General features: G+C 42.1%; 1 protein-coding gene across 1 annotated transcript in view; it reads left to right on the top strand.

The window, feature by feature from the left end:
• The window catches only part of LOC138797364 (solute carrier family 2, facilitated glucose transporter member 9-like), a 133337-nt gene extending 121032 nt beyond the window's left edge, over nucleotides 1–12305 (top strand). Inside the window, exon 4 of the mRNA XM_069977412.1 lies at nucleotides 11673–12305. Within this exon, the coding sequence (XP_069833513.1) occupies nucleotides 11673–11779 (107 nt within the window). The 3' untranslated portion in view covers nucleotides 11780–12305. The remainder of the gene's footprint in view (nucleotides 1–11672) is intronic.
• The last annotated feature ends 856 nt before the right edge of the window (nucleotides 12306–13161 follow it).

Genomic DNA, 13161 nt, shown 5'->3' with positions numbered 1-13161 from the left:
TTTAATGATGTCTTTCCATCTAATTGACAGTGACAGTTTTTTTTTTCCTTTTCATATTTTACATGAGGGTCATCAACCACCAGAACATTAGCGCTGACATTTATTACTGTATAAACCCTGTCTACACCCAGAAGAATTACACCTCCCCACCTACCCCATGTCATTTATAATACTGGTGTCTTCTTAGCACCCTCTTTAACTACACCCCTTGATCAGGGCCGTATTTACCACCAGGCACCCTTGGTCTTGTGCCTAGGGCAGCACCAGGGAGCAGGTAGTCTCCTACCTCCCTTTCTGACTTGCCAGTAAATCTGTTGTCTTTGTAACAGTAACAGTATGGTAGTGTCATCCAGTCACAGTATGGCGGTATTGGTCATGTCAGGTCTGGCGGTGTTATCCAGTAACAGCATGGTAGTGTTATCCAGTCCCAGTATGGTGGTATTGGTTATGTCTGGTGTGGCGGTGTTATCCAGTCACAGTATGGTAGTGTTATCTAGTCACAGTATGGCAGTATTGGTCAGGTCTGGTATGGTGGTGTTATCCAGCAACAGTATGGTAGTATTGGTCATGTCTGGTGTGGCGGTGTTATCCAGTCACAGTATGGTGGTATTGGTCAGGTCTGGTGTGGCGGTATTATCCAGTCACAGTATGGCAGTATTGGTCAGGTCTGGTGTGGCTGTGTTATCCAGCAACAGTATGGTAGTATTGGTCATGTCTGGTGTGGCGGTGTTATCCAGTCACAGTATGGTAGTATTGGTCAGGTCTGGTGTGGCGGTGTTATCCAGTCACAGTATGGTGGTATTGGTCAGGTCTGGTGTGGCGGTGTTAAATGTGATGCCTGAAGCTATTACCTACAAATCTACCAATCCTGTGATGGGGAGTCTTCAAGTTTAGTGCCTAGGGCAGCAGCAGCTGTTCATACAGCCCTGCTCTTGATAGAATTATTTGGCTTCTTAGCCTTTTTTTCTGTTCTGCATATTAATCTTTAATACTGGTACAGTATTAGTCCTGCTCTCAGGAAACAACATTTATTCTGTGAACCCTTTGTAGTCGACTCCTTCTGAGCAGAAGTGACCTAATGACACTAAATCTATACAATGTTTCCAAAATGATTGTAACATTAAAAGTCCACATATTTCTAATATTTGTCATTGCATGCTGTAGCGCAGAGAGTACACTTTGAGCCCTTGGCAATAAACATGGTTGTCCTTCTATAACCTCCCGGTATCACTCGTGACCCTATGAACAAATACAATTCATTGGATTTTTTTGTTTTTGACAGAAATGTTTGCAGATCTCCTTGCGGCGCTGTCATATTAATTATTGTCACAGGATACTGTGCTAATGACCTCCGTGATTACTTCATCTCTTCTATTGTCTATGGAGCACGCTCTTATTTTGGAGGATTGTTATCAGACCATTGATGGGGTCAATGGATCCTTGTTGTCTGCATAATATTATAGCGTATATATATTTGAAATATTGGGGGGTAGCTTGTTCATTTATTGTACAGGATGTTGGGATTTTTCTTGCCTTTGAAAATAGAGAAACCCCAGAGATCTTCGCATAGTACAACATGCAAATATCACAACTGTAAAAAACTAAATAAACTTGAAACAATAGGCATTTTTCTATACCTTATTTTGTTGCCCATAGCAATCAGAGATAATTGTTTCATTTTAAAGTGTTAAATAGGCACTGTTGTTTCAACAGACTTCAATAGTACAATACAAATGAATATAGGAAATGTTGTAATATATCTATAGGTAGCTCAGACATCACGTTACTAGCAAGGAACCCCTATGAAGGAGGAGGAAGGGATATGGGAGAGGCAGTGCCTTGGTTCACAGGTAGAGGAAGACATCTAAGAGACTGTTCTCTAAGTAACAGATCCCACCCCAGGGCATCGTACACAGTTTAGACTGTTCACTACAGCTTTATCATAGCTTACATGCTGATGATGATTTTTAGGCTTTTTAAGAATTCATCACCTTTTCTTTAGTAATTACAACCACATATTGATACTTTTGATTGTGAAAATATCTTTATTCTATTTTCTGTACATGATTATGGATCTGTACATCTTGACAGAGCTGCTCCCTATAGCATTTAGACTTATGTTTTACTGGAGCCACATAGACCTAAGGACCTGAAGCGGACTATTCTAGACATGCTCTGTGACCTGTGCAGAAGTCACTTTGCCAGGAGGAGGAGGGGAGCTGTGACCATGTATCTTATTATTGCCCTGATCCCAAGTTATGTGCATACTGATATAATCTGTCAATGTAATCAAACCATAATGATAATACGATGACTCCTGAGAAGTGATCTCTACAAAAGAGGAAGTATCAGCTTTTTAATAATATTATTGAACACGGAGAAAACTGCAGGATTTTTATTTTTTTTCCTATACTATAGGTAGTGACGTAAAAATAAAAAAGTAAAAAAAAAAACTTTAAGATGTGTTTACCATGAAGACAGTATTGTAATGTATGCCATTTTCTGATGTGACATTCCCTTTAAGGGTGCCTTCACACATACTGGATCCACAGCAGATTTAATTCCGCTGCAGATATGTGACCCAGCCCCTTTAACCCCCGGCTGCCCGCTGCCCAGGCCCGGAGCATACATTACCTGCTCGGCACCGTGGCTGTGTGAAGCTTCCACCTTCCCTCACCCCCATCAGCCAATCAGTGCTGCCGTGCACTGATTGGCTGATGAGGAGTGAGGGGAGCCGGGAGCTTCACACAGCCGCAGCACCGAGCATGTTATGTATGCTCCGGGCCGGGGGCATCCCTGGAGCATACATCACCTGCTCCAAGCTCCTGCTTGCTTCGGAGCCTCCCGAGATCTCCCGGTGGTCAGCCAATCAGTGTGCTGTGGCGGGGCAGCGCACTGATTGACTGACCACCGGAAGATGCTAGGAGGCCCCGAAGCAAGCAGGAGCCTGGAGCAGGTGATGTATGCTCCAGGCCAGGGCTGCGGAGGTTAAAGGGGCCCGGTTACATATCCGCAGTGGAATGAAAATTCCGCTGCGGATATGTAATCTATAGACCATCACACTACATGAATCTGCAGCGGATTTCGCGTATTGTAACAAGTGCATCAAATAGTAACGATACCATAGACATAGCATAACATAGACACATTTCTTCCCTTTCATCAGACTTTTTGCAGGAGACGGACTCTATTTATAAGTCCAATTATGCAATGTGCCAGGGAGTGATCGGTGGAGGTCTGAGCACCCAGACCCCAACACTTTAGTTTGTCACTATGTAATAATCCACCCCTGTATAGGCAATACATAATGATCCACCCCTGTATAATGATATAATATTATAAGGCTATGTTCAAACTACGAATAAATACAGCCATTGTTGCCACCGCCAACAACGTCCGTACTTTATGCTCCTGTGAACACTGCCTAGTAATCTATGGGATCCACATCGTATACGCTCCGGCTGGGATCCCGTGCGGCGCCGCAAATAACTGACATGTCAGTTTTCTGCGGCCGCAATTCAATGAATTGCAGCTGTAGGAAACCCTATCAGTCCGTTTGCTTCACTGTGTGCTGCGGGAGGTAGTGATGTGGGCACACGCTGTTGCACCCGCATCAGAACCCTGCGGCCGGAAAGATCATCCAGCCGGTCGTTGACGTAATGTGAACAGAGGCTAAGACTGGAAGTTCCTGTTTTATGTTAAGCACCCTCTAGGAGTTTTGCAAGTAGCTGATAATTGTAATTTTCCTTCACTTTATTTACTTCAGTAAAGATTTATTGCTGTGAAATAAGTCGTTGCAGAAAGTAATAATAGCTCCTTTGCCTGGGTAGATGAGGTACTAAATATAGAAATGATCTGGGAAAGGAACTGCTTCATTCTGTAGCGTGAAGCTCAATTAGAATGTTGACGTTTTCCAAAAATGTTTTGCCAAAGAGATACTTTACTCCTTTATTACCCTGAAAATTGAATACTCAGCTATAACGGGAGCCTCTAGACTTCTATTTCCAGGAAGATGACACTCATTGCTCTGTTACTATGGTGTAGGGGGGTGATCAGTTAAATCATTGGGACTAGAGATTTGCTTTAATCGGTTGTCAAATCCTATTCGACTTTGACAGCTGATTCAAATTTGTGCAGAGACATGGAAAGATGGAAGTCCCTGCTCCTATACGCTGAGCAGCCAGGCATACAACAGCTCACCTACCTCTAGGGGTTTTGTATACATTTGTTGGTATGGGTGCTAATGTGCTCTGTGAGCAGCAATGCATTACCAGTGGTGGGCGCTGATGTGGTCACCAGATAATATCAGTGGTGGGTGTTGAGGTGGTCAAAGGGTCACTGCTCCAGTGGATCTGACAGTAGTCTGGTAAGTGTCCAAACAATTACACTGACTGCACTTTACAGGGAGATACACATACAATATATGTTTTGCTGTGTAACAAGTACAGAAGTAGGGACTTCTCTCTAAGTTATTCTGAAAAACATTGCTTATCTTTAATCAGGACCCTGATGATTGTGAGGACAGGAACTCACAGTCAGACAGACAGACAGATATCCAGAAAAACATGGCTGTTTTCTTCCAGAAACAGCTTCTCTCCTGCCCTAAGTTTGGGTGTGCTATTGCAGCTAAGTTGATTGAAGTAAATTGAACTGAATTGTAGTACCACACACAACCTGAGGACAGAGGTGGTGCTGTTTATGAAAGAAAGCAACCATGTTTTTCTAAGCCTGGATAACCCTTTTACCTATGATATGCACCACATTTGTATGGCCATGAAAGGTTAGGCGAAGTACTGAAAAACACCCCCACACCGCTTGTTGACCATTTTATAAAAAAAAAGAAAATCCAAACAACCACTGGTCATCGACGTAATCCACAGGATACTGATATCTGAAAAACAAAAAGGGAGAAACACACAAAAAACGCACAAACAGGAGCACAACACCCATCATTGTGAGCGGTGGGTGCACCTTACAGTATGCAGCATCTTTACATCTGCTTACAAGGTGGCACCCAAGGGTTTAAAGGAGGATGCATTGCATCCCCCATAACCCTTTGGGTGCCATACTGAACAATCTGGCCCCCAGGGGGTTAAGTAAGGGTCCCCACTTGACCCCTTGGGGGCCAGACTGATGTCAGACTGCACCTATACCAGCAAGGAAGTGGTTAAGTGCCCCACTTCCTTGCTGGGATGGGTGCAGTACAGGGAAAGGGGGTGAGAGGTTTCTACTCACCCTCCCAGGTCTGATCTCTTCGCCGATCCCCGGCACACTGAGCTCAGTGTGTCAGCTCTGGCTCTTTATATGTCCACTTAGCCAATCAGCTGGGCGGACATATAAATCAAAATGTTTCTTCTAATGTTGCTATTGTGCTAAAAAAATATTTAATTGATTTAGCACATTTTCGTTCTAATAAATCTATTTTCGTTCTTCAATAGCATAATTAAAATGAATCAATGCTTTTTCAAGTAAATATACTGTAAGAATTTTTTTTTTATATATTTATTTTTTTACTAACAGTATATTTAATTTCAAAAGCATTGATTCGTTTTAAATAATCTATTTTACAATGAAAATAGATTTTTTTTTAGAACAAAACTATTATTTATTAATGAAATATTAACTATTACAGGGTGCAGTATTATTGCCGGCAATTTTTTTTCACTATTTTTGCACTTTGATTTTTTCCCACTTTTTTTCATTGTAATAGCAACTGCAACTAAACAAAACTATACCCTATCAGACTCCCACTATTGTAGCTGCAATTATTCAGCCGTTATAGCAAGGTTCGTTTTAGGTACGAATCCGAACTTCACAAAAGTTCGCCGGATCAAACTGAACTGAACTTTTCAAAAGTTCACTCATCCCTACTAATAATAAAACAGGGGTTCTGATACTTTTAAATACAACTGTAAATGAAAGGGGCTGAGAGGCGCCGGTGCGTCAGGATGTAGGACGCACAGCTCCGGTCTCCTCCCCCTCCCTCCTGAATCCCCGCCGCCTTACCCCTCGCTTCCCCGGATGCTGAGTGAAGGCTGGGTTGTGCTGGTGGGGCCCTTGTGACTCTGAGCTGGTCAGAGGAATGCCCGGCCTAACGGGGAGTTGCTCACTGTTGCTGCGGTGAAGGATCTGGAGCACCGAAGTGGAGAGTGGCCGGAACCCAGTCTTGATGTGGCGTGGAGCGTTTTCCCTCCGTAGCGGTATGTGGGTGATGGCCCTGGCGGCGGGCAGGCAGACAGCCGGGCAGCTATGGTGGTCACGTGACCTGCTGGGGTCCTTGAAAAAGCCTCGAGGCCAGAGATTGAGCGTCTCTCCGACGTGTTTGTGCAGAGGTGAACGCTCTGATGGAAGCAGACTCTCCTTAAGCTTTAGCTGCCTGCCGCTTGTTGGAGTTGAGCAAGTGGAATGATCTCTGGCCGACATATAACTAAATCCGGATTTGTGGTGCCTGGGGGTCACTTGCAAATATGCCTACGAAATCGGTGCAAAGGAAAACAGTGACTGCTGTGTCCCCAAAAATGGACCAATTTTTACATTCTCCAGCAGTTGGCAAAACTCGTAACCACCCATTGGCATCGCCACTCCTGGAAAAAAATCCTGCTACAGGCTCTAGACTTGGGGTGCTGCAGAAGGAGGGGGAGGAGCCTCAGGAAACCCTAGAGAAGGGTGCCGAGGCGCCGACAATCACTCTTGACGAAATTTTTGCTGAAGTACGATCTTGTAATAAAGCGATATCAGATTTAACCTTGACAGTTGGCGCTCTATCCTCGGACATTGGCCTCATTAGAGGTGATATGAACAAAATGAGAGATAAAATTACGGATTGTGAAAAATCTATCTCCCCATTGGAGAAGGGGGTCTCGGACTTGCAATGTATGGTCAAAGACATTTCGCAGCAATTGTTGTCCACTCAAGAAAAGGTTGCGGAATTAGAGGACCGAGCTAGGAGGTCCAATGTCAGAATATTGGGTCTCCCTGAGGGAGTTGAAGCCAATCATGCTATTAAATTTTGTCAAGGATGGCTGGAGGAGACGTTTGGCAAAGAGTCCTTTTCAGCCTTTTTCGCGCTGGAAAGAGCACATAGAATTCCCTTCAGGCCTTTGCCCCCGGGTAGCCCCCCTAGGACTATGATTATTAAAACTATCTGCTCCGGTGACAGAGATACTATCCTTAAGATGGCCAGACAGAAGCCAGTCGTTTATAGTGGTCACAAAATTTCTTTTTTTCCGGATTTTTCTAGGTCCACACAAGCAAAAAGATTGTCATTCAGAGACATCAAGAAGCGATTACATCAGACGAATATTTCTTTCTCTTTAATATTTCCAGCCAAACTTAGAATAATATATAAAGATGTGACTCATTTTTTCTCCCAGCCGGGTGATGCCCTTAGATGGTTGGACAGCGAGGGTCTATAGCTATGTATATTGGTTGATTTCTCCTAGGCGGTGGTGGGGGTTGTGGGGGTTTGGGGGGGGTGAGGAGCTGTAAACGGTTTGGTAGGAGTCACTCTGGCTTTTAGGAATGCGGAGCGACATGAAGGGTTTGGGGAGGGGGGTGGGGAGGGGAGGGGGAGAGGGATGGAGGAACGGGGTCCCCCTTTTTTTTTTTTTTTTTTCTCTCTTTGGGATAAATGGCGGAGGCATTTAAAATTTTTATGTGGAATGTGAGGGGATTGGGGGATAGGGCTAAGAGGAGGGCGGTGTTTGACTTAGTACAGAAACATCTGCCTTGTATTGTCTCCTTAGTGGAAACTCACTGCACGTCAGATTCTCTTATAAGGATGAATTGTAGATGGGCTAGCCATTCTTTTCATGCAGTTGCTTCTAGTTACTCTTCTGGAGTATCTGTATATATACATAAGAATATCCCTTTCAAGCTGATAGAGAAGAAAATTGATATAGGCGGGAGATATGTTTTTTTACATGCAGTGATTTATAATATGGAGTTGATTATCGCCTTCCTCTATGTCCCTCCCCCGTTCTCTTCACTTGTTTTGGTTGATTTTCTTAAGTTTCTGCTTTCCAAAGGGGATGTTCCCTATCTGGTTATTGGGGACTTTAATTGTGTTCTGGACTTTGCAAAAGATCGTAGGGGTCCTCCTTTGAAACAAATAAGGGGGCGTACTGCACTAAGTAAATTTATTGAAGAAAGCGGATGGATTGATATATGGAGATGCTTAAGGGGTGATGAGCCGGTTTTTTCTTGTTTTAGTTCTTCTCATGTCTCTGTTTCTCGTATTGACTTAGCCTTCTGCAATAGTAGCATGATAAAATATATAACTGGTTTATCATATGAGACCCGATCATTATCGGATCACTCTCCTTTGGTTGTGTCTATTAGTTGCCCTGGAAATAGGAGTAATATAAAGTGTTTTAGGTTTAATCCTTATTGGCTCTCTATTCTGGATCAAAAAAATAAAATTAAAATTGAATTGCAGGAATTCTGGACAACTAATAGAGGTTCAGCCCATCAACACATGGTGTGGGATGCGTTAAAAGCCTTTTTAAGAGGTGTTCTGTGTAAAGAAGTAAGTTATAAAAATAAACTTTTTTCTAAACAGGAATTAACTCTCAGGGATGCGGTGGGGAGGGCGGAAGTGGGGAAGTGGGGTTGCCCTGGATCCCTCTCGGGGGAATGGGCTTCTTTTGAGGGGGGCACAGGGCGAACTTTCCACTTTTTTGGTTAATAAGGCTCAACATGCTATGTTTTTTAGGGGTCAGAAACGATTTGTGGAAGGAGGTAGACCTGGTAAGTTTCTGGCTTCCAGTATAGGATCTCATGAAGGCAAGGTCCATATCCCCGCGCTATATAATGCAAATAACATATTGTGTAATAACCCTGATGATATTAGACTGATTATATATAATTTTTTTGTAGGATTATACAATAAGGAGATTGTTGCGCCCCAGAATGTTATTAATAGTTTCCTATCTCGATTATCTGTTCCAAAGATTGACCCTGGCTTTAAAAAGATGTTGAATGCTCCCATTACTATACTGGATTTGCGTATTGCATTGGATAGTTTTAAGGGACAGTCAGTTCCAGGACTAGATGGTCTTCCGTTTGAAGTTTACAGTGAATTTGCTGACATCCTCCTTCCAATGCTCTCCGAGACAATCAATGAATCTTTGGAACATGGGTCCCTCCCCCCCACGATGAGAGAAGCTGAGATTGTACTAATACAGAAGAAGCAAAAAGACCCCCATAGAATAGAATCATACCGCCCGATATCATTATTAAATTGTGATTGCAAAATTTTCGCTAAGGTCCTTGCTCTTCACCTGGCTAAGGTTGCCCCTTCCCTTATTGGCACGGAGCAAGCAGGGTTTGTGCCGGGCAGAGTTATTTATGATAATATTACTAGAACCTGTGCGAATATGCAGTTGGATAGTGAGGTTCCCCGTTCCATCCTGTCTCTTGATGCTCAGAAAGCATTTGACAGGGTGGAATGGGGATACCTATGGAAGGTCATGGAGTTTTTCGACCTGGGACAGGAGTTCATTGCCTGGGTAAGGTTACTCTACTCCTCCCCGGTCGCAAGGGTCTCATATAATAATACCTCCTCTGATTGGTTTGCCCTTGAAAGAGGGACTAGACAGGGTTGCCCCCTATCCCCTTTGTTATATGTCTTCTTTATTGAACCTTTGGCGTTAACTCTGAAAGAATCAGCAGAGGTGGAGGGGTTCGGTATTGGGGGCAGAGATGAGAAACTACTCCTTTATGCTGATAATGTGTTGCTTTTTGTGAGGGGGCGGGAACAAGCAGTCGAACGTGTAATTAATATTGTCTCGGAGTATGGTATTATGTCAGGTTTAAAAATTAATTGGGGGAAGTCAGCATTATTGCAACTAGATGAAGGTGACAGATTGTCTTTGACTTCGGTGTCGGTATTGAGACCAGAGGAAACCTTGGATTACCTTGGGATTAAGATCCACTCGAGAGTGGACAGGTTCATCCAATGTAACCTTGCACCGTTGCTGAAGAGAATCACAAGTAAGATAGAATTTTGGGGCAGACTGCCAATCTCTATGGCAGATAGAATGGCAATAGTTAAAATTACTCTTTTCCCGCAGATTTTGTATTTGCTATATGCTTCCCCCGTATGGATACCTGAATCTTGGTTTACTAAAATAACCCGCTTATTGAACGGGTTCATTTGGGGGAAGAAAAGGCCCAGAATAAAATATGATATCTGGTCTCAGGGTGAGGGCGAGGGTGACATGTCCCTTCCTCATCTGCAATTCTACTTCTTTGCAATTAACGCTCAAATCCTCAAAAATTGGGAAACTTCTGTAATTGTACAATATATCTTTGGGAGTTTAGGAGGTAAATTTGATGACTTTTTTGTAGGGTTGGAGGCTGCACTGGGTGGCGTAAAAGTTTTGACACAGGGAGACTTATATATTAAAGTGTGGCACGCAATTAAAAGAATATGTAAAGTGAATGGGTGAAGTGGTTGTCCTTTTCACCTATTTGGGGAAATGTCCACTTAAAAGAATTTTGTAAGATGGTAGACTCACAGTTTTGGATAGCTAAAGGGGTTAAATATATTTCACAGCTAGTACAGGACGGTAATATCTGCCCATTTAATGTATTACAGGATAGACACTCTTTGGTGGAGACACAAAAACTATGGTATTATCAATTAGTGCACGCATTTAGAGCAACAGGGTCTGAAATGGGGTGGGAGGTTGTTGCACATAAAGTTATAGATTATATTAAAGACCCTCCGGAAAGGAAGAAACACTTGGGCGTGATTTATAGGATGTTAATAAAGGAAAGAGAAAGGGGTGCACTGATAAAAACAAGGGAGAAATGGGAATTGAGGATAGGAGTGGTTGCAGATGAGGTTTGGGACCGTGCGGTAGCTAATGTTCAGAGTTGTTCGGTTAATACAGCTCATAGACTTATACAGCTCATGTTTCTTTATAGATTATATCTCTCCCCCCTTGATCTTTATCAGAGAAAATGCAGGTCTGACTCAGAATGCCCGAAATGCCACTTAGAGGAGGCGGACTTCATTCATTTATTCTGGGAATGTCCCCATTTACAGGGATTCTGGGACGAGGTCAGAGATTACCTCTGTAGAAGTAAAATTTCAATGACTGAACCAGATATTCCTGTCTTGCTTCTTGGTGCATTTCCGGGAGATGGGGGGAAGGGATCCCTGTTGAATAAGTTGGTTGCCCTGGTAAAGGTCCTTATTGCTAGAAAATGGTTCTCTGATACTTCGCCAAGATTACAGGAGTGGGTTGGTCTGGTTGAGAGGGTATGTAAATTTGAAGAGTATAAAGCTAAATCATGCTCCTTAAAAGCGGTCCATAAACATAAAAAAATTTGGGGAAATTGGTTAAGGTTGGAATAAGTTAATTAATAAATGTTTTTTTTTTTTTTTTTTTTTTGGGAGGGGGGGCTCGTTCCTCTTTTCCCCTTTTCCCTCTCTCGTTGGGTTGGGTGGGGGGTGGGTCTTTAAATAAATTTATTATCGTAATAAGTATTGTTAATGAATTATTCTATTATTGTATGACTTTATATATTAGTATATATTTTCTTTGTCTTTTGGAAAATAATAAAAAGATTAATGAAAAAAAAAAAAAATACAACTGTAAATCATATTTCTAGAGGGATTTCAGGGTCCCCATTTATTTGACATCTGTCTTTTGTCTTAATAGGATGGCTTGGAAACCTATGGCTTCCTAGTGTTCGCTGCAATTTGCCTGGCAGGCGGCCTCTATATCTTTTTTGTGTTGCCAGAGACCAAGAACAAGACATTCAATAAAATCGACCAAGCGTTTGCGAAGATAAATGAAATTCCTCCATGTGTAAAGGAGCTTGAGAAATATCCACCTGAGGAGAAGCCTGTGGAGCAGTTAGAGAAGAACTTGCCCTATAGTGACCACAATGATCTTCAGATGGAACACATGGCCCAGGCATAACGTGTGTGGAGCTGGTGAATAGAAGGCTGGGTTCTGATGAAATGGCCATAAAACAGCGAAAAGTGCATTAACATACAAGCTTGGTTTCCATATTGGCTTCAAGAAATTTGATACTGAGGTAACCTGCATATTAGTGCTGTATTGATTGTGGCCTCTACGTGAGAATCTAGACTAAAATGGATCACGATCAATCATCTGAACCCAAAGGGATAACTGTGGTGCAAATAGTAAAGCGAAACAATGGCTACCAACTATGTAGAGCTGTACTATGTAGAGCAACACCACTTGCATTCCGTCATTTCAATGCACTTCTTTCTGTACTGCAGACATCATGCAATTACCATATGAACTATGCTATAAAAGTTCTTTGTTTTTGGTAAACAGGGACAAATAAAGTAAAAACAATTCTCTTAAAAAAATATATATATTTTTTTAAAATTTTGGTGATATTCAGACTCCCATAAATATAACCTCCATAAATATTTCAAATTTGAAAAAGTATAACTGCACTTAGGGCACGGTTAGAAAGAACAAAAAAATGTATATACTTACCCTCCTCATTCCCCTGCCTCTCCCACTGTTTCCATTGTTCCCCCGCTGTACTGCACTTCCTTGTATATTTGTTACACAAACACCTTGCTACTCAGCCAAACAATTTTCAGCAGTGATAGTCATCTTCAGCCACTGGTTGGCTAAGCAGGAAGGCCAGCATGGAGACAGCCGCAGAGGAGTAAGGAAGGTAAGTATAGTTTTGCCTTCTATTTAAGAGTCAAGAGGCCCCACAATATATACATTACATCTTCAGCTGATGCAGTGATTGTAATACTGTATAATTCATTATATAAAATAATAACAGTATTTGCTGAAGCTATACTTCTACCTTAACTTACATGATAATAAGGTTACACCCCCTCTTTCCTTTTATTGTTACATCTGTTACATCTTGAGAACTGTGTGAATGTCTGTTGCCAGAAGTGCCTTTTATCTCCTTGAATAGGTGTTGTAATAGAAGAACATGTTGCTTTTATGTTAGACTCAGAACACTAAAGCATCATGGGGGTTAAGTCCAATTAAAAACAAAGTGGCTTTTGATAAGTTAAAATAGATAAATAAATTGAAGAGCCCTATGGACTTTATTCAGTATTACATTTATGAACGCTAGTTAGAATATAAATCAGACAGCAATATAAATACATAGTTACATTTTCTTATGTCTCTGTTCAAA

Source organism: Dendropsophus ebraccatus, chromosome 7, assembly GCF_027789765.1.
Source record: "Dendropsophus ebraccatus isolate aDenEbr1 chromosome 7, aDenEbr1.pat, whole genome shotgun sequence".
In the NCBI taxonomy this organism is placed as follows: domain Eukaryota; kingdom Metazoa; phylum Chordata; class Amphibia; order Anura; family Hylidae; genus Dendropsophus; species Dendropsophus ebraccatus.
The sequence above is the reverse complement of the archived record's forward strand: the minus strand, read 5'-3'. Positions and strand labels throughout refer to the sequence as shown.